The sequence below is a fragment of the Thunnus albacares genome, chromosome 2 (assembly GCF_914725855.1).
Source record: "Thunnus albacares chromosome 2, fThuAlb1.1, whole genome shotgun sequence".
In the NCBI taxonomy this organism is placed as follows: Eukaryota; Metazoa; Chordata; class Actinopteri; order Scombriformes; family Scombridae; genus Thunnus; species Thunnus albacares.
The window spans coordinates 8700815-8727993 of NC_058107.1; the positions used below are offsets into that span (position 1 = coordinate 8700815).

The window sequence follows — 27179 nt, forward strand, 5'->3', positions numbered from 1 at the left end:
CAATTAGTACTGGGGCCAGAATCTCCAGCTAATGCCAAGAATGGATCTAAGTTGAGATGATCCATTTTTTGGTATTGACCCCACATACTTTACACATTGATCCGCCACCCCTACCGAAAACTTCTATCATCCATCAGCTGGCTTTACTGACTCCGGGGGATACAGTCCTATATAGGGCTTCAGGTTGATGCGGTCTAATTGCCAGAGTGTTTCTCTTTTGCTCTTTAATAAATATTGTTATACATTATTGATCTCTCCTGATTGAACTACTCCCTAGTACAACTTAATACTGCACAAGTCTTCAAGAAAGCATATAAGATTATGAATGTGTTTTATATTGCCTGTATGTAAAACAAACAGGAGGAAGTTTGGTTTTATTCCAGAGGCCATAAGACTTGCGAACAGCCACAGTACAAGAAATGGTCAGTTTACCTTGTGTATAGATTGATAAATGCACTTTGGCACTTATGACATAATATGTACCTTTGTGGTGTTGGATATTGTTTTCAAGTTACAGATCGGCCACTGCCATTATTCTTTGTTTATTTAAACTCTTTCTCACATTTTCATCTTTGCATTCTTTCTTCTTATTATGTGTGTAAATGAATTGTATTGTGTCCTTGTTTGTAAACTTGCTTGCCTCAAATTGCCCTTGAGGGACGAATAAAGTATTTTTTAGTTGAACTGAAAAAATTAGTCTGCAGCTTTTCAACACCTATACAACATAGCCAGAATCTGTCCATTTCTCTCCATCAGACTTTGATTTCCTTTCCTCCAGACTCAACTATTGTAATTTTCTCCTCTCCGGGTGACCCCTGTCACCTACATCATTCAGAGCACCGTCACATCGCTTTTCTACCCTAATCTTTCTCCGCTGGTTGCTCATACACATGAGAGCAAATTTTAAAGCACTTATCCTGGCATTCAAAACAGTAAATGGACCTGCACCTGGCTACCTTTCAAACCTCATTATACCATTCTTTTTTTATCCATTCTCGAATGCACAGAAGTCAACAGTGATTTCAAGGCATTTTGCTTTTGTGGTCTTTATCTTTGAAACACTCTTCCCACATACCATACAACATCCACATCTTTGCTTTAACTTCTTAACATCCACTGGGTTGCCGGCGACCCGCTTAAGCCAGTTGTAAGCGGTAGCATCACACAGTAATGAGTACAAGCAATTGGCACAATTTGGCCAATTGGAGATAACTGGAGAGGTTCGGGGACAACAGTGACACCACAAACTAAAAACTCCCTAGCTCCCATAAGGTTAGGCCTAGAGGTCTGGAATTTTATACAGGTTGACAAGATGTAGAAGGTATGTGGAGATTTGGATGATTCTGGCATAAAGATGTCCTAATTATTGTTATTCAAATATGATTCATTATAAACAAGGACCAGAAACACTTTTTTGAGCCTTATTTTAACTGATGTAAGTTTGTGTTTTAGCCACATGCTAAACAAACACATTTCCAGAAACTAGAAGATGTCACTTGTCAAATGAAGCCTAATACATGTACCGTGGCCCTACAGTTCTTCTGTTATAAGCTTTTCCATTTGGGTGTGCCAAATAGGTGAAAATTCTATAAAAAGGGTGGATGTTAAAGGGTTATGGTCAGTCTGAAAACTGGTGTCACTGTCCTTGCTCCCACTCATGTCTTCAGAGACCCTGATATGGGTCCCAAAATGGGTCCCAAACTGCTGGGAACCCTCTCAAGAGTGAACAGGCCTTCTACATGAGCAGGGCTTGACCCTGGTTAAAAGCACTACTAAGGGGTCACAAGCTAATTGTTGAGATTGTACAAATCTGTTGTGCAGTGTTCTTCTGAATGTCAGTGCATTCTTCATGTCTTCATGTTGACCTTGCCAGTTAACATCATAGCGAGTGAGTGGTATGAGAGGGGAAAAAAGAGGATAGCATTTACAGTAATTGGTCAGCGCCAATTACTGTAAATGGAACAAATTACAGACTCTCAGAACTCTGCGGTGCATGGTGAGCCATCACTGCACCACTGTAATCAAAATCAGAATCTGTTGACCAGAAAATAAAGTCACTTAACCAAACATATTTCACTTCAATGTTTTTATTTATCGCGCAACATAAAACAATATTGTGGAGTTTTTTACCACATACACTATGTATTCACATAATACACCATACAGCTACAAAGAGAGAGAGACTGAACAAAAACACTTTTTTTTACATACTGCATCCTTGACATGAAAAATAAAGAACCAAGAACGATCCTAAAACTCAAAAAGGAATGTAGCTGCCAGTTGTGTAGGTAGATTTTCTTTTTTTTTGTATGGACCAGGGTCCAAGTCTCTATCCCAAATTTAGAGTGTTCATTAAATTAGGTGTTTAATAGACTTCTAAAAGTGGGCCATACACAGTGAGATGCATATGTTATGTCTATGTTTGTGTGTGTGTGTGCATGAGAGACAAAATATATATGAGTTAAGAGAAATAGAGGGGTTGAGAAAAGGAAGTGCATGACTAAGGGGAGGAAGAGGGAGGCAATACACAATTGCTATTCTTGTATTGTTCAAATATCTCCGCATAACATGAACAGGTACAACATACTCAAAAGATAATTTCAATAGCCGTTGGTACTTGCACTGTACCAACCATGAGACCCAGATAACAGTCTTCATATAATATGACTCTATATCTCATCCTAGTTTAAATGAGTTCAAGTACAATGTGGAATGAATATTAATAGAGAAGGTAATCAACTGTTTGAGTGCCCCCCTGCCCTCAAAAAGAGATGTAAATTTGTAGCGTTGTAACAAAAGACTTTTCATAAAGTCAGCACCACGGCAGCTTCTAATCCTGTGAAACTGCTTTAATCAAAAGTATAGTTCTCTTGACATTCTAAGAGCTCAGAAAAATATTTGTCTTAATCATTTATCCCTCATATTTTTTACACAGTGAATTTAAGGTGTAGCATCATAGCACCAGCAGACCGACCCCCCCATCTCGGTACGTGCTTGGGAGGTGACGCTTCTCATGAGAACCATCCACCAAACTCGTGACACATTTAGAAATTTACAAAGTTAATAAGATATCACTGTATACTCAGCACCCATTCTTAGGCAAGTGTGTGTGTGTGTGTGTGCGTGTGTGTGTGTGTGTGTGTGTGTGTGTGTGTGTGTGTGTATGTTTGTGTGTGTGTGTATGTGTGTAATGTGGGCCATGCATTATGGTTAAAAAGTAAAATGGGCTCAACTGGACATGTGATAGTGTCCAAAAACCTAAGAGATGGCCCTGTTATGGCGTACTGTACCAGTCCCAGCCAATCTACCGTTGGCCATGATGTGTGTGTCAGATAAAGAAATCATTACAAAATGAAACACCTGGTGTCTTTCACAGGTGTGTCATAATTTTTCTGCCAAGTGCATACTTACTATTATGAGAACTAGAGTAGATAATAATGAGAGATACATTGAAACAAGCAGGGAGGCAGTCTCTTACCTGATAGTCTAACACAACTGACAAAGATTGCTGGGCTAATACTCACTAAACATCTCCCACTGATTCACTTCAGACTGGTCCTGCAACTACCAGTATGTTCCTTAACATCCCCCTTTTGGACGGGGTTATGCACATGATCATGGTTTAACTATCATTGGCTACTCATAAGTCCTGTTCAAGGAATGCATTTTAGGAAATATGCTTATTTACTTTCTTGCCCAGGCTGATACCACTTTCATGTCTGTACAGTAATATGAAGCTGCAGCCAGCGCTGGTTAGCTTAGCTTAGCATAAAGACACAGCTAGCCTGGCTGTGTTCAAGAGGTAACAAACTTGACTAACTAGCACCTCTAAACCTCACTAATTAACACATTATATCTTGTTTGTTTAATCTGTACAAAAACAAAAGTCTAAAATCGACAATTCATGTTTTTGCTTTTTGTAAATGTTTAACAAAGGTGATATGATATGTTAATATGTGAGCTTTAGAGGCGCTAATAGGTGGATTTTGTCACCTTTAGACAGAGCTAGGCTAGCTTCTCCCCCCTTTCCAGTCTTCATGCTAAGCTAAGCTAGCTGGCTGCTGACTTTAGCTTCATATTTAATGTAAACATGAGAGCGGTATCAATCTTCTCATATAACAAGAAAGCAAATAAGCATATTTCCCAAAATGTCAAACTATTCCTTTAATTGACATAGAGCACATCCAATTAATGGCTACTGTTTCAGATATTTCCTTAGCGTACAGGCAGTAGACCACTGATGCTGAGTACCACATCGTTACAATTTTAGTATTTTTCAGCCTTCAATTAAAATTTCACTTTGTGAAAATTCCTACTTTTTACAGATAAAATGGGGGCTTCCCTAGTTATGTGGACTGTCTTAAGTGAGTGAGAAAAGTGTGGTTTCATGTCATATAATTGGGCTAATCAATTTGTTTTTAGAAAGTGACAGATTTCTGTCAGTTACTGACAGGGGGTACAGTACTTACGAAAGCAAAACAGCAGTGTCACTAAGCACACATGTACACACAACACATTGCGACCAAGTGTTGTTTACTGTTGTTAAGGGCTGTCAAAGACTTCAAAATACCCCCTAGTCATTCATGGTTTAGTTACTATCCTCACCAGTTAAATAATCTTACCTAAATATTTTAATATTTACATTTTCATCTCTCTCTTGAGAAAATTAAAAAACAAAACAAAACAAAAAAAAAAACTAAGCTTCAAGTCGTCAATAATCGGCTCTTTCTTTTTGTCATTAAAATCAAGATTAAAAGTGCTTTTATAAATCTTTTCTTCTCTATGTACAATTTGTATTAGCTATATAAAAAAAGATGAAAATAACCCATCAAAGACAATCATTATCATCATCACCATGTAGTAATAAATAAGAGTAAAAAAAGCAGGTTAAAATGAATGTGGAGATCTAGAGCACACAAAGGGACATATGCATGATTCTCTGCCCTCAGTAGCAAGTTGTGATTGTGACCAGTGTCTCTACAGCGTGAGGTAGAGAGCTGGAGACCCTTGGGAGAGGTTAACAGGGTCTTTCACAGATGACCAGGGCCTTGACCCAAACAACCACCCAGCAGCCAGGAGTCAGCCTGCATCCACTCAAATGACTCATTCATTTTCACTTTCACCACATTTTGCAACAAAATCACATCACCATTTGAATTGTATTAATCAAATAGCCACATGGTTGGTGGAGAGGAACTAAAATTAGTAATTTAAGGGACTCCATCCAGGCTATCAAATAGTCTCTCTCTTTGGCTCTTTTCTTTCACACACACATGCAGTTGTGTCATTTTCAGACACACACACACACACACACACACACACACACACAAAGTGAGAGATTCATTGATTCAATGCCTTTGCGTTTGACGCCAACTCCCAGAAGCTACAGTAATTTTCCAAGATCTCCCTTTATCTCTCAATACAATATATTGTCTGTAAAAACCACAGCTAATGGGTTACCAACAATACGTTGAATGACTGTGCTTTCTCTGCCCTTTACAGTGTACTTTGTTTGAGACAAAACCACTTTGCAACAATAACTGCAAAAGCACCTCAGTAGGAACCAGTTCTTGAGTTGGCTGGCTCTGATGTGACAAGGTGTCTGCAGAAGGACACACCTCGTTCTGCTTGAAGATGACAGCACCATGCAGAGGGAGGAGTGGGCCCTTCACAGTAAATCAAGTGTAATAGGAGAGCACCAGAGTGTGTGTAGGATCATCAAAAGCACTGTTGTCCCAACACTGCTTCTTCTGCTCTAACCTGGGATGGGCTTCCCAAAGGCAACTCCAGACTTAGTTCACATTTGTGCCTCAATGGGACAAACGTCAACTTTGCCTTAAGTTGCTTTGGTGAGGCCCATCTATGGTCAGCAAACAGGGTGTAAGATCCCCCTCTACTGGCCATGGCTGGCTAAAGCAGCAAGACAGGGCTTTACTGTCTTCTAAATGGATCTTCAATAATTGTTTGTAGGTTTGTTTGTACACACAACTATGAAATGGCAGACACTGCTGCCCTCTAGAGTTTACACTGAGAAGTGCTCACCCCTACTTGACTGTTGTAGGAAGATATCGAGTGCCACCTGTTCCATCTCTATGTGGTAATAGCAGATCTGGGTCAAAGTGCATTTGCAAGCAGTATTGATCACTTGTTTTAGCCTCTGTGGAGTACTAGAAACATACAGTTTGCCACATTGGAAAACACAATGAACAAAGAAAAGCAATAATTCTTTGCATGGCAAATTTCCGGCACCTTTGTGGCTAATCTGAATGCAATAAATCAATTCATTCTGCTACTCCACCTAGGTCAAACAAGAAATATTTACTTGCAAATACTACATGAGCTAGATTTGAGTTAGAGCACCTAAGTACAGCATTGAGTGCCATGAAGAGTGGTGGAATGAAAATCAATCAGAGCTGGAAGTTGAACACCAGTCAAAAGCTGGAGGGGTGTAGAAGAGGAGGAGGAGCACATCAGCTAATGCCAAGAGAAGCAGCAAAGTTTGCTTCCAAAGTGGCTTAAAAGGCAACTGCAATTATTTTGAACCTGAGCATTATTTTCCTACTTTTAGCATTATGGTGTTTTTGTTCAAATATTAGAGATGACCTGTTTCAGTTCTCCTGGCACTCTGTTGTATCGTACACAGCCACAAAGCAAACACACAACAGCTGAAACCAAGCAGTGCGCTTCTGGGAGATTTTTTTAAGCTCAACTTGGAAGAGTAGCCACATCAAAAAAATATTACTGATTGTTACAGTGCAAAATTCAAGGGATGATTTTATATCACTATACTGCTTTGACAACTGACTTCAGTGGGTCCTTGTTGGTAGAATATATAGAAATGGATGTTCCAGCAGACTGTCTTTTGTGTATTAGACAGCAGTGCTGCTAGAAAACTGAAGCAATGTCAGCCTTAAAGCAATGACAATTTAAACACAATCTTCATGATGACCAAAACTAGGAAATTAACGCCCAGGTTGGTAATAACTGAATTGTCCTTTATGGTGGCCTAAACTGTTCTTTTAGAGATAAAAGATACATATCTGTATATTATTAATATAGAGATAAATATCTAAGGCAAGCCTACATGAAAGGCCTTTTTATATAGATAATTAGTATTGATTTGCTGTCTTGCCAGGCTGATAATGACTCCTCCTCTACAGCTGGAAGATTGACAAAAAACAAAGAAAAATAGGGTACACGTTTTCCAAACATGGAAAAAGGAAATGTCTGAGTCTGACTGACTCAGACTAATTGATTTAAAAAAAAAATATATAACCAAAAACAATCACATCATTAATAATAACATTAATGAAAACAGCAATAATAAAAAACAAACAAGTCTTCATTATAATAATACCTGTAATAACAACATTGACAGTAACAATAGCAATCATAATATTGATAATAATAGCAATAATTAGAATCATTAAAATTCTATAAACAAGAAAAAGCAATGGAGTTCCTCTCCAGGGAAGAGAGAGGAAGAGCACCACAGGCAGTGTGTCTGAAGCCCAAACCACTGCCTGACATGAGGTAAAAAACAATAAAAATGTCCCCTCCTCTAAGTGGACTGCGGAGGGGGCAGGATGGAGAGATGCCAGACTGCGGGACGGCTGAGAGACATTCATCCTGCTCAACGCTCTCTCCAGCCCTCCACTGCACCACTCCGTAGCTATCGGTCTGTTTGTGTCTGTCTGACCTCAGACATAGTGGCTGTAGGGCCCAGTGAGGCGGGTGAAGGCATAGGGAGACACAGTAACCATAGAGGTGGTGTGGAACGTGGGGGCTAACCGCGTCACTGGCCCCTCCCTCTTGTCTTTTGATTGTCCAGGTCCTGGACTGGCCCCTGCCACTGTAGCACCCCATTTGCGTTTCTTGCTGAGGGCCTTGATGTCTTCCTGCGAGAGGCCAAGGAGAGCTGCTTCCTGCTGCCTCTGGAGTGCTCGCTCTGCCAGTAGCTTCATTTTGGCCTCCCACAGAGCCAGGCCATGCATGGGCTGGTTGAGGTTCTTGTGCTGGTAGAAGACCAGGGAGATGCGGGTGGGGTGGGAACGATCAGGCCTTTTGAGTGGAGTGGTGGCATGTAGTTCCCGACGCGCACATTCAATCAGGATGGAGCCATGGGCTGGTGCTACTGCTACACCACCAATGTTGGGATCCAGGAAGTTGTGCTCGCTGTCAGACCACACCTCATCCTCATCCTCTTCACGACCCCTGGTGCTCTCAGCATCACTCTCAGCTCGGCTGGGGTCCCAGCAGGCCTGATCTGACTGCTGCAGGGCATCTGGGAAGAGGCGGCCCTCAGGGGCAGGGGACAGGGTACTGCCTGCCACTGAACCTCCACAAGACCTCCAGGCCTTCTCTTGGAGCCCAAGGGGAGTAGAACACCGACTCTCACCAGTTTTGGACCAGATCTTGTCAGCATAGGCTCCTGCAGGATTGCTGTGCTTCAAACCAGGGCTATATGCTGCAGGCCCCATAGCCCACGCATTCATCTGGTGGCTAGGAGCAGGGCTGGCCCAGTGCCTGGGGGTGCCTGGCTGTGGTGTAACTGAGCCTGAGTGAGAGGTACCAGGCTGTGGTGTACCTGGGTGAGGGGTGCTTGGGCGTGGGGTGGGAGGGCGTGGGGAGCCTTGGTGTATGTTACCTGGGAGTGCTGTGCCTAGGTGAGGAGAGGGAGATGGAGAGAGAGGTACCTGAAGGGATGGTGAAGGGGCAGGGGAAGCCATCGGGGTATTTGAGCCAGGGTAGGATGTCCACTGTTGGGGGTAAGGAGAGGGCTGCCGCTGCTGGGGATGCTGGTGAAACTGCTGCTTGTCTGGGTTCACTGATGAGGCTTCAGGGTTTTGTTTAGGATTTAGATGGCTGTCCCAGCTTGTGGGAATAATATTTCCATTAAGCTTGTGCCCTGGCCAGGCAGCAGGCTGGGGGGTGGAGCTAGGTGTGTTGGCACCAGCCTGGCTTGGCACCGTGCCTTCATAGACTGGCACATCTATAGGCTCCTGTTTGATGACTGGAGTGCCTCTGTTGGAGGTCTCAGAGGAGACAGAGGAAGGACGGGACTGGTTGTAGTTTGGAGGCTGGGTGTAAGTGCCATGATTTGTTTGGTTGGTTTGCTCTGGGTGGCCGGGATAGGACTGAGCCAGTCTGGCTTGAAGGCTTTGAAGACTCTGAATGTCAGGTTTCTTGTCTACCTGGACAGCCTTACTGCCATTTCGACCCTCATAGGTCCTCAGCTTAGGGGGGAAAAGTGCATTGGGGGGGTAGTTGTAGTAGCCATAGTGCATCGTGGGCAGATTGTGGTGGTAACCGTTTACTGGGTCTGCTGCAGAGGGCTGGCCAGTTGGGGGGAGGCCTCCCCTTGCATAGTAGGCAGGGTGTGGATAGATGTTGTTGAATGGGTCTGCTGCCTGCACAGGGTATCCATCTATTGATCCATTGAAGGGCTCCTTCTTGATGTTGGGCTTCACCTCTTGTTTTATAATTGCTGAATGTTTAAAACAAAGGAAGGTAAATTACAAACAAGAGTTTACTTATCAAATGCATTTTATGCTAGCAGACAAGGTCCAACGTCAAACTGTTTAATATAATTTGCAACATCTTACTGTTAGATGGATATTGATTGACAGTGAACACAATTAAGGTATGTTATGAGAGAAATAAAATCAAAACAAAACAATGACTAACCTTTATTGCCTTGGTGTTGTGGGGGACCGGTGATGCAGACCTCAGCCTTGACCAATGTTTTCTCTGGTGTCCCCCCCGTCTGCTGCAGGAGTTTGCTTTTCTTCTTCTCTGAGGCAGCCTTCTTGGCCTCCAGACGGCGTTGTCGGCAGGACTTGGCAGGTTCGGGCAACTTCCGTACTTCTCGGCGGAAAGCCTGAAGCACCTGGATGGCTCCTGTCTGCATCTTGAGGCGCTGGGCCTCTTCACTGCCAAACTCATCAGTGAGGGACACCTTGTAAAGAGGCAACACATGGAGCTGTTCATCGTCAGGGATCTCCCCCACAACACGGTTGTCCTCCTTAGTTAAAGTACACACCTAACAGAGAGAGAGAGAGGGGGGGGGGGGGCAAGATGAAATATAAACTGTGCCAAACGATCCCAAATACAAATTAAAGATTACGGTGAGTGATCTTACCACTGTGCAACCATTGTAGAGGTTGTGCTGGTCCTTATGAGCGTGGGCGCAGAAGTCCATGCAAGCAGTGACTCCAGAGAACGGCCGGCCCTCCTTCAAACCCAGTCTGCATTCTGGAGCTTTGGACTCTGACTGGCACTGAGGTGGAGGACAGAAATGACTTTACAACAGGGAACTAATTTAATTTCCGTGTATTCATCCAAGATAAACACATGCATCAGTTAAAGGCAGCACTTCTTAACCCTCTCTCTAAGAGGCATAATTGATATCATGTGAAAACCGAGGTCTCGATGGTCTAGTGTCCAGTGTGAAGTATTGTGTGTGAGAAACATGAAAGGTGTAATTGGTGGCTGCATTAGGTTGTTGCTATGTAATAGGCCTCAGTGAGCAAGCAGGGGTGGAGGTAGTCCCTCAGCACAGAGGGGGCAGAGCATTCTCGAGGGTCCCTTCTCATAAAGTCATTTTAAAATTCACAACTGTAAATAGCTGGTATATCCTATCCTATCCATGTACACAAATGGTCACTTATTGAGCCAAGCAAGCCTATGTCTCAGAAAACATACAGTTAAGCCACTTTGTCAGACAAGCTTGTTGAGAAGAACAAAAAAAGACAACAGGTTGCCAGTTGCGTTCAAATGTTTCAGCACTGAGGGCAGCATCAGATTGACGAACGGTTCAGCGCTATTGCTGACAGACAGCGACTGGCCAGGTGCACTGTCTCAGTACCATGTCTTTCTTACACAGTAATAACATAAACATAAAATAGACATGGCAGTCTACAACACTATACAAGGCCTATTCATTCAAACATGAAGTAGACAGTCTACAACACCACAGGCAGTAATACAGACAGGTGCCGAGATGCAGTAAGCGTGGAGTTAAACAACAGATTAATCCAACATTCTGTCTGATTTCTTCATGACCAAAATTTAAGTTAATAAAGACTAATTATGGATGTTTCATTCACTAATTGGTCCCTTTTTAAAATTTCATTCTCCTCTCCCTCATGGTGGCAAACTTGCCAACCACTTTGTCTTTGTCAATGTTCACACAACAAAGTGAGGTTGGATAGTCTGGCCTCATCCATGCACGAATGCAAATAGCTCTTAATGAGCCTCAGACGGCTGAAACTTCATCTTGCCAGTTTCATTCACCACAAACATAAGAGGACACAAATATCTCATATTTTGACTAAAGTTTTAAGCAAAGTTAGTCATAAACTTTGAATTGCTACTTCTGCAGTCTTCACTTCCTGCACAGTCAAGGAGTGGAAATACAGACAGACTGCCATCACAATCCACATTGTGGTCAGAGGGGGGATTACATCTGTGTTGATAAGAACTACAATAGAGAATGAATAGAAAAAGTTAAGAGAGTTAAGCTCTACTATTCCTGCTGCACTGCCCAGTTGGGTTGTGCACTATGTCTCCAGTGAGGCCCCTACTGAGCATGGGCCCTGGGGCGGTTGCTCCACTTATGTGTGTGAGGGTTTACATGCTTTTAAGTAAATGTATATTGATGGGTATTTGCTTGTGCACAAACCTGGTTACTGTAGGCCTGTGGGGCCAGCTGCTTATACAAAGGAGCCACCTCAGTTGCCAGATGCTGGAAGTGATCCCTGAGTTTGTCCTCCTGACAAGTAAGAACATGGATCACAGGTAAGAACAAAATACAGAGTGACAGAGCTCCAGAATGGTAGCTTAAAATTATTCAAACTTACAAAGGTGACTAAACCCTGCTTCATAAAAACAAAGATAGCTTCAAATAAAGATGTCAATCAGGCACCATCTCCATTATATCAATGGTGAAAAACACTACTAAACTAGTTATTTATTGGCATTAATATATTTTTTCTGTATAATTCCATAAGACAAGCAATACCTCTTCAGGGCGATCTCCTTGTAGCCTGAACTTGCGCGGCGTTTTGCTTCGGGCGTACTTACAGCCATTAAAGTACATACTCCAGGAGCAGCCAAAGGAAAAAGAAGCACCACAACTGTCAGGGTCCTTGCCTTGACACGCACAGGTACGACTGCAGGGGGAGACAGTGAGCATACTCAGTTGTCATGTATAAATTAGGTGGCTCCTGCATGCTTTACATCATGTGCACACTATATGTTGATATACAACAACATGACAGAGAAATTGTATTTGGAGCATGAATGTTTACAGCACATCATCCCAGCCTGTCAGAGGTTTCATAGAACAAATATCCTGTTATCTAATGTTACATTTATATGTATAACACAAACATAAAATTTGACCTACCCAAGTGCCATCATTAAATAGTCTAACACAGTTTATAGTATAAAAGAAGGGAATAAGACTTATTTTCTCATCCCAGATGTTGAATGGTGGTTATGTCTAAAACAAGTTAAACAAGGGTGTGTCAACATCCATTCATGGCTAATTGTGGGAGGGGGATGTATGACATGGACAATGTGTATACATTAATTTGTACACAGCTGGTAACAGATGCATCATTTTGTGTTTGAGTGTTAACAAATCATTTGTCTTGAATTTAGCCCCTGGAATTCTTAAACTTTTCCATGACACAGACTCAAACACAGGCACAAATTAGACCATGGACTCCCACCTTGTAAGAATTTGTCCCTAAAACTTTTGGGGGAGTTTTGGAGAGTACCCATCAGCTACTCACTCATCATTGAGGCCACAGCGTCGACTGGTGGGGTTGCCATATTTGGTGAGGGTGTCACTAAGCTCATGGTACAGCCTGTCAGCCAGGGACCTCGGGACACCTTCCCAGGCCATAATGAGGATGATGATGACAGCGTTGGCACAGTGGTGGCCTGCACGCTGACGCACCAGACACAGCAGCTTCTCTGTCTCACTGCCACGACGAATCACCTGACAGGAAACAGAGTTTATTATTATTTTAGCTTTTACTCATCCAGGGCACTTTAACAGTAACAGCTTTATTTAAAGTTCTTGCACTTGAAGCTACCATCATCCCAAATGAACATTCAATACAAAAGTACATACAACTTAAATGAAATGGCAGTTGAACCATAAAATGCTTGCAAAACATATTATTGTCTAATATTGGAGTTACTGTATTTTTTACTAATAAATATTAGTGGTTTCAAAACAGCAACATTTAGCACACACACATGCTTCTGAAATACAGTGCAAGGAACAATGCAACACAGTTGATGCTTATAAAGCCTTTTGGAATGACATTTGATATCTGTACTGATATCTGACCTGCTTCATCTGCTTATGATACTAAATGGTGAATTATTTAGTTGCAGTCCATTCACATTGCACATACTAGTATGTATTTTCTATGAGAAATAAGAATATGCTCATATTGTACTATATGAGTAGTAGTCTTTACTATTGGACAATGATTATAAATATCCAACTTTTTGATGACTCGTCAAAACTTAATATTAGATTCTTCACAACTGGTTTCTCTACCAGAGAAAATGAAGATTTTTTAATATGTTCAAGCCTGCTCTCTTTTGCTTGCAATATTTTTACACTCCCTATCTCTCTCTGTCTACAACACACACACACAGACACACAGAGACACAGACACACACACACACACAAACACAAACACACACAGGATGGCTGTTTTGAATCCATAAAGTCATTAGCAGGATGTGTCAGGGGTGACACGGGAGGGGAGGTTGGGCTGTTGTTACAGAGTGAGACCACCTACTGATTTACTCACTGTGGGTGAAAATCTTGGCTAGGTGTCTCCCCAGGACCCCTCATTATACAAACACACACTGCATAAATCTGTGGCTGATTGGCTGTCATTGGTGTCAGGTGGAACAAAAACCCAAAATATCTCTTTCTCTCCCTTTCTTTTTCCCAGTCTCACATGAACATAATCAGGCTTTCACTGAGTTGTTGAGAGTTGACTCAAAAATATTATCTTTCAAAGTTATGGGTCATTCTTTTAAAAAACAAAATCTAGCACAAAAAATGAGATACTAAAAAAATAAGACACTCATACTGCCCAGGCCTCTGCTTCTTTTCATATATTATGAGAGACTTTCAAACATGCACATGGACGTGTGACAGATGTGATATGATGTGATGCTACTTACCCACTTAGCAATAGGGCATCCTCGTGAGCTCTTTCCTTCTTTGCCCGTGTACACCACCTTCTCAATCCGGATTGCATCCCCCTTCTCTCCATACCTACACAGGAGGAGAGTTAAGTTATTTTCATCTTCAGCAGTTGATGTTGGGAGCCACAATGGCCTCAAACCCTGATGTCTAACTTTATGGCTGTGACATAAAGTTTCTGTGTGTCAGCGCCCTAAGAGCCACCAAGCCAACCTCAAAAAACTATGACATGACAAAAGCTGACTTACTTGTGGCTTCACATGTTCTGTTAAAAGTTGCACACCATAAAGACTACAACTGGCAGCCAGCTGATTGCCAATATGGATGTGTGTTCTGTGCATGTATTCACAATCCAAAAAACATTACAAAGACAAACAAAACTAGCCTGTTTTGAACTGCATATGTTTCTTGTGATCAACATAACAAAGACAAAAATTACTAATTAACTGTGCTGAACAATCAGACAGCCCTGATTAAACATGATCAGTTGGCCAAATGGTTGCTGATGAAGTTCAACTAGTGCCAATGGTGCCACACAGCAAAACTATGGGCAACAAATGACCACAGTCCAACAGCACCTCAGCAGCTGATGACTGCTGGCTTGGTGTACAGGGCTGTTATAGGATACACAATCCTGTTATTCAGAAGTTCATCAATGATTCATTTTTTTCATGATTTACCTCAACAGGAACCTCTCTTACTTTTTGTTCCAAATACTGTATTTTCTGTGTGCCTACACAGGTTTATAGGAGTTATAGTAAATATCAACTCTGACAAAGACAGGCCAACCTCAGCAGTACTGGCTGGAGAGGACTGTTCACAAGGCTCTGCTGAGATTCACACAAGCATGGCAGAGTAAACCAGAACCCACTAGCCTCTGCACAATGCCAGGCACAGGGCCCTCTCTTGTAGCTATTTCTGTGTTGGTGTTTGTGTGCACATATGCAAGTGTGAGCTTATTTTGGGTACATTTATTTTTGTTTGTTTTGTGTGCATAGGTCTGGATACATCTGCAAAGCAAATAATGTGTGATGTGAGCGTTGGGAGGTAGTTTAAGAATAGAGGGCATGTGTTCATTTCTGCAGGTCTATTGGTAGAGTGGGGAGATGTATAGGAGGAGGTTGGGGTCAGAGATCGTGTTTGGGTGGGAGTAGGTCATCAGAACTTGTCAGATGTCGGCTCATGGCTCATATCAGGTCTCCTGGCAGCTTGATACCTGCCATTGTGAAAACTTCAGCCCTGAGCAGATTTGACATGGCAGTGAACACAAGGGGCTCCTGCTGAATAGGAATCACCCTGAGGTGGCTGAAAGAGTGGGAGGGGAGAAAGCTCTATCACCACAGGGGTGGCCTGCTGGGGTCAGGGGTGGGTCATAGGTCATCCAGGGACTATGGGGTCTTAACATCTTGCATCATCTCTCAAACAACAGAAAGTGGGCTAAGGCCTAACATCCCCCACTGAACCTGTCCTCTCCAGGGACTAATGACTCATTGGTCCTATTTAAATGCAGCCTCTCTGTGAATAACAGCCAAATATGTGCCTGAGTACAATGCTCAGTACTGTTCATATGAAGCATGACAAAATTAGACATCTAGTTTTAGAAGATTGCTAAACCAAATACCATGTATGATACAAGGCATTCTGAGGTTCCCAACAGACACCACAACACAGCATAAGAATGAAGCTATTAAAATGTGGTATGTCTACATTAAAAACAGTCAATCAAGATAGGCCAACAACAGTTTCATCACAGGGGCTGCAGCTGCTTTGGTTATTAAAATAACCAGCAGGGGAGTTTTCTGGTGTTCATTCCTAAACTGAATAAATTCTAATCTTCAATCTGTCTTTTTTATCACCAAGTCTGCTGATGCTTAGCAGACCAAGAGACAACAGCTTAATGGATTACTTTAGTGAGGCTGTCCATTTGGTTTCCTCATTTAAAAAATACATAGAACTTATAATTTACCTTCAATTTGATGGTAAGAATATTTTCCATCTTAATTCATAGTAAAGATACATTTGAGGTTTAAAACTGAGTGAATTTGGCTTCGTATGTGTGTTATGCACATTGTAAAATTGATTCAACACCAGATTCCCACCTTAATAAGCAGTAGAGGGCTGTGTTACATAATATAAATAACTGCACCTGGTATTAGTACACAAAAAATGCACACTTCCTTACTAAAAATGTACTTTCTCTCTCATTCCCTCCCTTCTCTCTGTTGTCTCCATCTTTTGCCATCTCTCTCTGTGATTTGATTTCTATCCTTCTCCCTCCCTCATTCCTCTCATTCTCAGCTATCATCTGCTGCTGCCCCTGTGCCTCTTGCTCTGCCGCTGATATGCTGATGATGCTGATATTTCCTGTTCCTCCTACTGGATTCTGGGTCACAGATTCCCTGAGGACAAAATGTGAGGAGGAAGGAAGCTGGAGAGAGAGGAGGAGGAGGAGGGAGAGGCAGAGGGAGTGAGAGCAAGTAGGAGGAAGAGAAGAGAAGAGAAGAGAAGAGAAGAGAAGAGAAGAGAAGAGAAGAGAAGAGAAGAGAAGAGAAGAGAAGAGAAGGCTCACCTTGTCTCCATCAGGTTTCTTATGGAGGCTACAGTGGGTCCAGATCCCAAGTGATTGTAGTAAGGCCCTTCATCTTTCTCCAGGATTTGTTCTAGGAAAAAAGGGTAAATAAGTGAACAAACAGTACATAACTGGACCTTAAAAGCACTATGGCAAATATCACACTTCAACATATTTACTCTCTGACTAAGGATGTATTATATATCATAACTTGTGAAGTACACTTGAGTCTATCTAAGTATAGCAATCATTTGGTCTGGTTCTTCTGTCAATATGAGTTAATATAAGCATTACGTCTAAAGTTTACACAAATTTATGATTCATTTTCAACTTCCATATCTTACACTCAGAGAGATATTGAGGAAGATATTTGACTCACTTCAGTAGCATGTGTTTTGTTACTCAAATTAAACAAAACAGTGAAATTGGCAAAATCATATGTTGACAAATTTGATGACCTTCCACAAAAGAGAGAGGCAAGGGCTATGGTCACAGTCATTATCACATACTGTTTTTTATTGGATATTTCTCCTAAGATCTCTTCTCAATTAGTCGAACAACAACACCAAAGAAATTATTTTAAACTATGCTTCTGCATTAAATGTTATTCTGCTATACTGACATTTACATCATTATCAACAGAACCATCAAATTCTTCTGTGGTGAAAGCTACTTAGCTTTTATACATGTTTTGGTACACTGCATTGATCATAATCATTTCTCTGCCTCAAATACTAATTTACTACTGCTTCCATAGAGTCCTGCTCGAAGCTAATGAGTGAGTAAATGTCTAACTCAAGCTGAAAACATTTAACAGTAAAAGTTCCTTGACCTCAGTAAAGATTGAAGCTCTGTCCTTGCCTCTGATCACAACTCAGTTTCTGTGGAGTTTTGTAAAAGGTCAAAGGTACTGCTGATGTATTTTGGTGTATTTTTGGACAAACTCAAAGACATCCTCTTTGTAGATGAAGCCAAATCATCTATGAGAAGCGTGAGAATGTGTAACTGATTGCACCATCACATTCACACAAACAGAAATCCCCTTCCCACGCATAGACAGTGATCTGTGACTGTAGGGTGTGGTGTGTATATGGAGACACTTTGTAAAGCAGAAGCTTTTTGAGGTAGTAATGAATGACTCAGGATGTGTGAGTGCAAAGAGGGAGTAAGGGCGTGTCTGTGTGTACACTGTATACATCTGTGTTTATGTTGTGTATGAGTCTGTGTGTGTGTGTGTGTGTGTGTATGTGTGTGTGTGTGTGTGTGTGTGTGTGTGTGTGTGTGTGTGAATCCATTTGACCATTAGTCTACACCCATCTGTGGTAGTAAACCACGTCCTATGACTTCACTGCTAATCCCTGTATGTAATACTATGGAGCTAAATGCACTTTATATTGAATGTTAAACTCTAATGGACTTTGCATGGCCTACCTTAGCAGCTGCTTGCTGTGTGTTTAAAAACAGGACTGTATGGCAACTAATACTCTGTTGCTCTTAATCTTGCTTATGTGTAAATGCTCCACAGTATCAGCTGATTATCTAAAATGTGCACATGCATTCAGTGTTGTGTGTGTGTCTCTCCGGTTCAGAGGCAATATGAGGTCACATTCCCCTGTTGGTGCAGGGAGGCACCAGGGCGTGGCTCAGGGCAGGAAGTGGATTTCTTGGAGTTCTTGCGTGGAAATTGTGTGTGTGCACCGCTGTGTGTATGTATGTGTGTATTGGAGGCAGTCTCATTACAGTGTAGAACCAAGCTTTACTATGAAGACTTGTTGTCTGTTGCTCTTTACTCTTAGTTACAGCACTGAGCTAGCAAGTGTTTTACTGCAGCTGCTCTCTCCCTGCTGTGCACCCTCTTTAATGTTTAGGGACAGCAAAGGTCTATTTACCAGGACTTAACTCTTCATAGCCTTACAGTTAGCACCGAGTTACAGCAAGAAGTTGATTGGAATGTCTTGAAAGCTTCTCTGAGAACAAAATCTCTTATCATTCAGTCATTGCAGTACATTAATGTAACGTTGCTCATAGTAGCTACAGCTAATCTTATCTACAGTAATCTTTTGATTTACTGAGTAATTAATTAATGACTCAATAAATAAACAGGGAGGATCTGTTTTAACAATGAAGCCTCAACCTTTCAGGCAAGAATAACGTGGGTGCATCAAACAGTAAATCCACCTAGACTAACTTTATCTACCTCAGACAATTTTTTTTATTTATTGGGGATATATAATATATAACTTAATCTATCAATTTCTTTACTTTTCTAATATAGTATCACCTACTCCTTTGTAAACAAATGAGCAGGGTACAATCCAAACCATGGAACTGAACCCCCTTCTGTCTAACAAAGGCTCTGTTCTGCTTGCCTGCCAGACCCAAACCCACACAAAAGGCTCCTTCTGCCACCACTGCTATTGTTCCTGCCCGCTGCCTTTAGTGCCTCACACTGTCACAGTCTAGATGGTCTCAGCCACACACCCTGGCAACACATACATTCTTAGACACATTCAACAAGGATCCACACAGACAAGCTAGAACAGAGGGGGACTGAAAAACCTAATAGTGGACCTGTGTAGTTCAACAAGTAGAGTTAAGCACTAACAGTGAGTAAAGCACTGTTAGTGCTTTACTCTAGTAGCATTATGGGTTAATTAATGTTTAACTCAATAGGTAGAGCAAAACATTAACACTTCCAGATTTAGGAAATGGTTTCTCAAAAGAGTCACCCTTTAAAATATGCATGTGCCCTTGCTGCTATTAGGCATTTAAAAAAAAAACATTTGCTATGTAACACAGGTCAGATTTACTGTACTTACAGATTTACCTACTTACATTTATCTCCACTCAGAAATTAAATGATAATGCTTAGAGTGGTGTGATATTTATTAAAACATAAATGTATGTCAAAGGACAACAACTTAATCCCCCTACACAGGCCTATACACAAGCATAGACACACACTAACACACTGACTTACCCACGCAGGTGCATGTGGGGAATTCTGCCTGTAGATCCTTGGAAGGAGTATCCAGCAAGCTCTTGGTAGGGCTGTCCAGGTAGCGCAGAGGAGACTCTAGGAAGCCTCTGAGAGATGGAGAGGAGGGCAAACTGTCCTTAGTGGGTGTGTCCTCCTCAGAATAGCATGTGGTGGAAAGTACAGCTACATCACCCGTGGCTTCGATCTTCATGCGTTTAGGCAGCGGGGAACATGGCATGCTGAACGTATCCTCTAACACACGGGGTTGTTGCTGCTTGTCCAGGATGGCCTCCTGAAGGAGAGAGACATTGGGAGGGCCTTTATGCTGCTCCTCCTTTGGGATTTCTGTGGATGCCTGGTACGAGGTTGTTTCAATTTGAGTCCCTGACTCATCTTTGTTAATTTCCATCTCCTGATCATCTGGATGAGTTGTGGAGCTGGCTTGAGTGGTGAGAATTAAGGGAGCAGACTGGGAGGTGGGTGTTGATGTGGGACTGAGGTCCTGAGGACTGGTCTGGGACTGATTCTTCAACTGAGGAGCCATAGCAGTCTCTTCCGTGGGCTGACTGACAGGTACATCTGCAACTGAGTCCCCAAATTCAGCCTCAAACTGGCGGATCAGTTCTTCGTACTTCGGGTCTATGTTGACAAGACTCGGTAATTGTGAGGTGCTGGATGGAGATGTGGAGGTCAGAGGTGCGGTGGTGCTGGTGTTACTGGAGGCCATGCTGCCCACTCCCTCTGGCTTAGCATGGGCTACAGTGGCCACAGGTGGGGGCAGAGGGCCCATGAGGGCTGGAGTGTTTTCTGACAAAGCAGAAACAGTGGAAGAGGGAGTCATTGAGGAATTGGAAATGGATACCTGAGATTGGGCTGGGGCAGGGAGGCCTGCAGCAGCAGCCTGAGTGGAGTTACTGTGGTGGGGCGGAGGGGGAAGAGAACTTATTTGCAGACTGGTCAGGGCCGGGGCTCTGTCCATCATGAGGACTGATGGTTTTTGTATGGTGATCTGAGTTTGAGGCAGGAAGGTTGGCATGGAGGCTTTCTGCTTGGTCTTCTTGATGATTATCTGTTTGGGTTTGGGCAGGGGAGGGCCTGTAAGCATTTCACTCATGGGTTTTATGTTAGGAGATCCTTGGCTTTTTTTCTTCTTGGGTTCCTTGGGCTCCTGTTTAATTAGATGTGACAAACCTTCTACCTCCATCTGTGGCCACCATTTTTTCAAGTTTTGGCAAGCCGTATGTGCACCTGGGCCTGGTGCTCCAAAGCCAGAGGAGTGGTTAGAGAAGAGGTTCCTCTTGTAGTGAAGGTGCTGTTGCAGAGCTGCCTGAGTGGAGTGGCTGATGGATGCTTGGCCAGGGGAAAGGGGAGTGCCAGGGTAGTGTTGACCCTGCTGCTGACCATTAGCCATGCCGTAATGTCCCATGGAGGCAGTGTGATGGTAGTGCTCACCAGAGTCTGACTCTCGCTTTATCCTGGCCAATGCTGGGTTGTCCTGGACCTGGATACCTCCATTCTGGTTCAAGCTGAGCTGCTGTCTGACTGGAAGCTTGAAAGGAGCATTGCTGAACTTGCCACTGGTGTCACCAAGCAGCTGCTTGAGCTCTGACATGGGATCTGAACTACTGTGAGGTGCAGCAGCATAGTGAGACTGGGGCTCAGACTTCATACACATCCATGGGTTCCTCTGTTCAGAGCCTCTGCCTGAGCCTTGCTGCCACTGCTGGGGATTAGGGCTGAAGCTTGGAGGTTTTCCCTGACCTGGAAAGGGAGAGGTAGAGGATGGGAGAGGGGCAGCATGGGGAGGCTGGCCCTGTGACTGGGGCCTGTGGTGCTCACAGGGCACTGGAGCCTGCTGGCTGGTGTGTAGTCCTGGAGGGACGGATTGAGAGCGTGAGGAGGATGAGTAGGTGCCAGGAGAGGACGGGATCAAGCTAGTGCCATTTGGGGGCTGAGATGGGAGGTTCTGGGTATGTTGGTGGTGATGGAGGTTACTATTATAGGGGGGTTGACCTGGAGAGCCAGCAGCTTGCGGACCAGTACCAGATAATTGGGTCAGGGCTTCTATGGCAATGGCTGTCTGAAGACTGATGTTCTTTTCCTTGGCTATGGAGAGCACCTGGGGAGAGCAGGGAATTGGGGGTTTCAGGCAGGGCACTTGGTCTGGGCGAGGGCCTCGAGTTCCTTGTTGCTGCTGGGGGTATGAAGTAGACAGGCGGTGGCCACCATTCACCTGGGGATAGGACTGAGGGTGATGCTGCAAATGGGGTTGTTGTAGGTGAGGCTGTGAATGTGGGGGAGCATCAGCCATTTTGCAGGTACCTTGATCCTCACTGGTTGCCAACTTAATCTTCTTCTCCAGCCACTCAAGGTAGTCTGGACAGTCAGGCCCATCACAGTTGCAGTTAGGGGGTTTATGTCCATGTTTGGCTTGGCTCAGTGCTGTCTGTAGGGCGTTCAGGTCTTCTGGAGGTTGGCAGCTTCCCTCAGGAGCCCCCGCAGAGAGTCTGGCCTGAGCCCCCTTAGCACCCATATCCCGGGTGAAGTTCTCATACAGCTGGGCTGTGTTAGACTGCACAACGAGGCAGGAAGAGGAGGAAGAAGGAGGCAAGGAGCCAGCAATAGCAGAAAAAGCCACCAGATTGTGGGCATCTTCCATGTCTGCATGGTGGACAGGTTCACCAGGGGTTGTACTACTGCTGGGGTTCCAACATGGTTGGTGTTGTTGGGTGTCACTGACCTTGCCATGTCCTGGCACCCAGCACTGCCTTGGAGGCACGCTTCCTGCTCTCTGCTGCTCTGTTTCCATAGATGCCTCATCATCATTAGGGTAGCGACTCACCCCATTGGCCAGTTCCAGGCTCAGCGCGCCTTCCTGGAGGCGGTCATGTGACCCAATTTCCATCTGGCCTCCACTTCTGGGGCCATCCACTGAAGTGACTTTGCAAACAGTCTGAAAGACAAACATGGAGTGAGGTTAGGGGGGTTTAAGAAGTCAATTAATCCAGGTCTAATATAAAAAAAAACCCATTATACACTCTACATTGGGCATGATCATTGAATAATCACCCAGTGTTGCCTATGTGATTTAATGAATAAAATACAAAATAAATGAGTATTTTTCATCTGCATTCCAATAATTTGACAAAGAGATAAATAACAATCATCAAAGTACTATCACATTCCATTCCCCTTTTCCCAGCTCTTATCCAGGGTTTACCTCCCACCTCTACCACATACAAAACATACAGTACAGTGTTGCAGGGTCAGGTCAGTAGGGCTAAGGAAAACTGAATTAACTATTGCTTCAGTGGAGTGATTTCACAACAGGCAACTGTTTTGTCAGGCAACTCACAGGTCATGTCATGTGACATAGTTTCACTGCTGTTTATAAATGGACACTCTGCTCCAGATCAGTTGGGCTATGCAAAACAGGCAGATGGAGTTAACACATGTCATCATAATGTTGGGAGACTCTGTGTGTGGCAGAGGTGGAGCATTAAATACACACTGAGGAGTGAAGAAAACTAAATACTTGGTCCAAACTGTTTATTTTCATCATTTAAAATACTAAATAACTATGTTTTAACTACAGAAGAAGTATTAACTAATCCAAACATTTAGATATTTTAGAAAGGTTCAATAGAAATAGAAATATACTGCATCTAATTACAGCATATGTTGCTTGTAATATAAAATGTGAATTGCTTTTGTGTCTCACCAACCATTGAGTTATTATGCTCCTTATGTTGTTATTGTTGCAATTGCTACTGTTTTCACTTTGAAAGAAAGCTTCTATTGAAAGATTTTTTCAATTGTTCATAATGGGCTTTCATGTTACATTCATGTTATTTGGAGCCAAAGTGTTCTCTTGAGTACTGAAAACAATTTCAGCAGCAAACTGCAGCTCAACTCAATGTCTGAGAGGTTACAGTGCAAAACCATTGAGTGCAAAACTCATGGAGACAACACCATAATGGCAGACTTAAAATGACCATATCATCTAGTACAGTATGTCTATTCACAGTATTATCTGTGAAGATAATCTGTAATAGACAACACTGCATCAAAGATACAAAGCCAACTGAACAAAGACAAGTGGTTGGAGAGAATTACTGACCAAGTATGGAGAAAATAATACTGAAAGAGTGAAGGAAAGTCTGGTTTGAACATGAATTGGTGTTTGAACAGTACAGTTGTCTAGTCAGGACACTGACATTAAGAGTTTAACTGTTTATTACAACAATATGCATTTCATTTGATGCTCTGGAGCAAACCCCCTCAGCAGAACCCGAGATACACAGCTTTTGATGAACATGAACACATATTTAATACACTCAAAATTAACTTACAACTAAATGCTAATATAGGAGTCGTCTAGGGACATAAAGGGAGTTCAAATGCTGAAAGCAGGCAGTGGTGTAGCAGTGAGGATGCAGAGTTTAGAGTTAGCGTATGAAAACAGGATGACTGACAAATGTCTACATGGACAGTCTGGTGTTAGAGATGTTGTAGATATATATGGTTCTAGGGTAAATGGAAAACTTCCGTGCCTGCCTAAGAAACCACAACTCTATTGAAGACCTTATGATAAGCAATCACGAGAAGTTGATGAAGTGATTAACAGTGAAGAAAATATTCAGGTGTGACTTGACTTACATTGCCTTTCATCAGCAGTCAAAATACCTCAACCTGACTGAACTTCTTTGGAAATATTTTATAAAAATAAAAGTATACCATTACAAGGCACCAAATGGGTTGTTCTAAATGTGGAGATGATGTAGACTCTCAGGTTTTGCAGTTTTGTAAAACTGGTGACAGAAACAGTGCACGCTCAAATTAAAAGGCAAACAGTGGGCAGAGATATATTGACTTTTGTAAAATTTAAGATTTGACAGCATAGGACTCCAGCAATTGCAATGTGTCATTCATTTAGTTGGTTTTTCGATTCAAACAACTTTGCACAGATGATGTGTGATGAGCACAACAGACTCTGTGTGGGGTGTGACTCTAATTAACCTATTGTACATTAATGAAAACTTATTTAATAGACAGAAATACAATTACAATAAACTTTTCTTTATTTTGGCAAAGGATGAAGCAAAGAGGACTCAATCCTGGATCCTGTTGTTTATACTGTATGTCCCATGTACTGTATTGTATAGAGGCCTCTTTCAATACAGGTTTTTTGGCTTAACACTTTTGTAAGGATCCTGGAGAACAAATCTTTGTCATTCCTATCGCTGATTTTCAAGACAAAATGTAAGCAACAACTGACTGCTCTCAATATTTGAGATAGGCTCAACTTTCTGCTCTCCCTCTGACTTGAAAAGTGACAACGTAACTGCATCTGTAGTTTAGATGGGCTGTTTTCACAGATGCTCATTTTTTAAACTACTGTATTCCTTGCAGTCATTGCATCCCAGTATAAAATATAAGGAGACATAAAATTGTTTTATAAACATGCTGGCTAAAAGTCAGAAGTAAGTGAGGAATTGCTTCTTTTGTCTTAAAAACACTTCCTTATCAGTCATTTCCGTGGGTCTAAAGAGAGACATTTGGTAACACTAATCAGAAGCTGATCAGTGTAGCCACATATCTCACTTCCTCTCTAAGTCAAAATTGGGACAGTTACCACACATTGAAAACTGCAAACACATCACCTGATCCTGTGTCAAATTACATTTCAAAGCATTCTGTGTATTTTAGCCTTCTTGAAGCACCAGTTTGACCACAATCGTGTAAACAAGGTGTGGACAGTTTAAAAGTTATTTGCTATATTTGTCTCAATGACTACTAATCTGAATGATCTTGATATGGTAAAGCCATTTATGGTTCTTCAGTTCACCTGAATCCTAAGATATTACTTTCAAACAGTATTCAGCCTAGGTTAGCTGCTCATAGATTATGATTAAATGAGTCTAGAGAGGAGGAGCAAACATAGATAATCCAAGGGCAGCCTGAGAAATCATTGACAGAGTTCATGTTGTGGCTGAACAATGTAACACACTCCAACACAGCCACTACTAGCCCTTGTGAGTAGAAAACAATGGCAGACTCACCATATAAATACATTTTAGTAGTAGTACTTTGAAAGAGGTATATTAAGAAAAAAAGAGCTGTATTAAAGACTTTGTTACTGTCAGTCTTCTCTGTGTGTGTTTACTAGAAACAGACAGGACACCAACAACAAACAAGCACCAACTGTATGCTTCACACTGTACAGTAGCCTAAACTGCAGAGGATAACACAATGCATTAAAAGGTTGATTGCAAGTACAATCCTTCCCTGCAAAAGTGCACTCCATACATTACAAAAGCTGCTATCAGACAGAATGACGAAAATATAAATCATTCATTACACATACACACAAACTAACCTCAAGCCAGCTGCTGGTCATACACCCCAACATAACTGTGAACTACTTACTGATTCAGATAGATGTGAAACACTCAGTATTCTATCATCTCCAGCCAAATAAAAGAGAGAAGATGGCTCTTGTTTGTAGATCCATCAGTTTATGACAGTGGAAGTGAGCCTGACATCCAGCTTCCCCATCATTTGAATATTATTGAAATGAGCATTTGAAGTGGCTAATTACTGGACAGGCAGTATGCTCGGGTCTTTTGAATCCACCTTCTGCGCCGGGTGTCTGGTGGGGGTCCCAGGGGGTGGCAGTGGGATTGGTGAGAGATGCTGTGGGGTTTGAGGGGAGGGGGTTGGGGGTGGCAGTGAACAGCCGGCATCCAATACGTGAGAGGCCCCATGTCTGCACTATCAGTGGCATCAGACGGGAAAGAGGAAGGAGGGGGGGGGGGGGGGGGGACGACTGTGCACAGCAGTTATGAGAACTGCAGTGTGTTGAAACAGAATGCCTGCAACACTGCCCAACCTAACACCCACAATCACAGTCAGTCATACTGACACTCTCTTTTCCTCTTTTTTTTTTTTTTTTTATCAAAGTTACATATGCAAAACACAAAAAGTCACATGGGTTTAAAGCACCACCAGCTCAACACTTAGAACAGATGGACTTTAGTCTGCTTTGCTGGGAGAGCACATATCAAATACTGCACCACGCACAAAATGACAGTTCTTTGAAGCCACATATACATAATCTAGCTAAGCTTTGATTCACCGTGGTTGACTTTTTTGTCAATCTATATGCCGGTCCATGATGGAAATACTGTACTGTGCAGATACCCGCAGCCACTTTATGCCTATCCAAATGCCTCACACTGTACAGACCACGTGCTTTGAAAAATATTTACACCATGACAGAACCTACTCTTTTATCATGAATCAATCTCTTTCTTCTCTCTTACTGTGTCACTCTTTTTCACACACACAAATGCACACACAATTGTACAAACTTGACACACACC

The 27179-nt window shown here is 42.5% G+C and overlaps 1 protein-coding gene across 3 annotated transcripts in view; it reads right to left on the minus strand.

Annotated features, from left to right (window-relative positions):
• Positions 1–4075: 4075 nt before the first annotated feature.
• The window catches only part of tet3 (tet methylcytosine dioxygenase 3), a 46772-nt gene continuing 23668 nt past the window's right edge, over positions 4076–27179 (minus strand). For all 3 annotated transcript variants that reach the window (XM_044364775.1, XM_044364776.1, XM_044364777.1), the window contains 9 exons: positions 19795–22747; positions 16815–16905; positions 14224–14317; positions 12801–13009; positions 12023–12173; positions 11684–11773; positions 10142–10279; positions 9688–10042; positions 4076–9487 (listed from right to left, as the gene is read on the minus strand). In XM_044364775.1, the coding sequence (XP_044220710.1) occupies positions 7701–9487; positions 9688–10042; positions 10142–10279; positions 11684–11773; positions 12023–12173; positions 12801–13009; positions 14224–14317; positions 16815–16905; positions 19795–22747 (5868 nt within the window). In that variant the 3' untranslated portion in view covers positions 4076–7700. The remainder of the gene's footprint in view (positions 9488–9687; positions 10043–10141; positions 10280–11683; positions 11774–12022; positions 12174–12800; positions 13010–14223; positions 14318–16814; positions 16906–19794; positions 22748–27179) is intronic.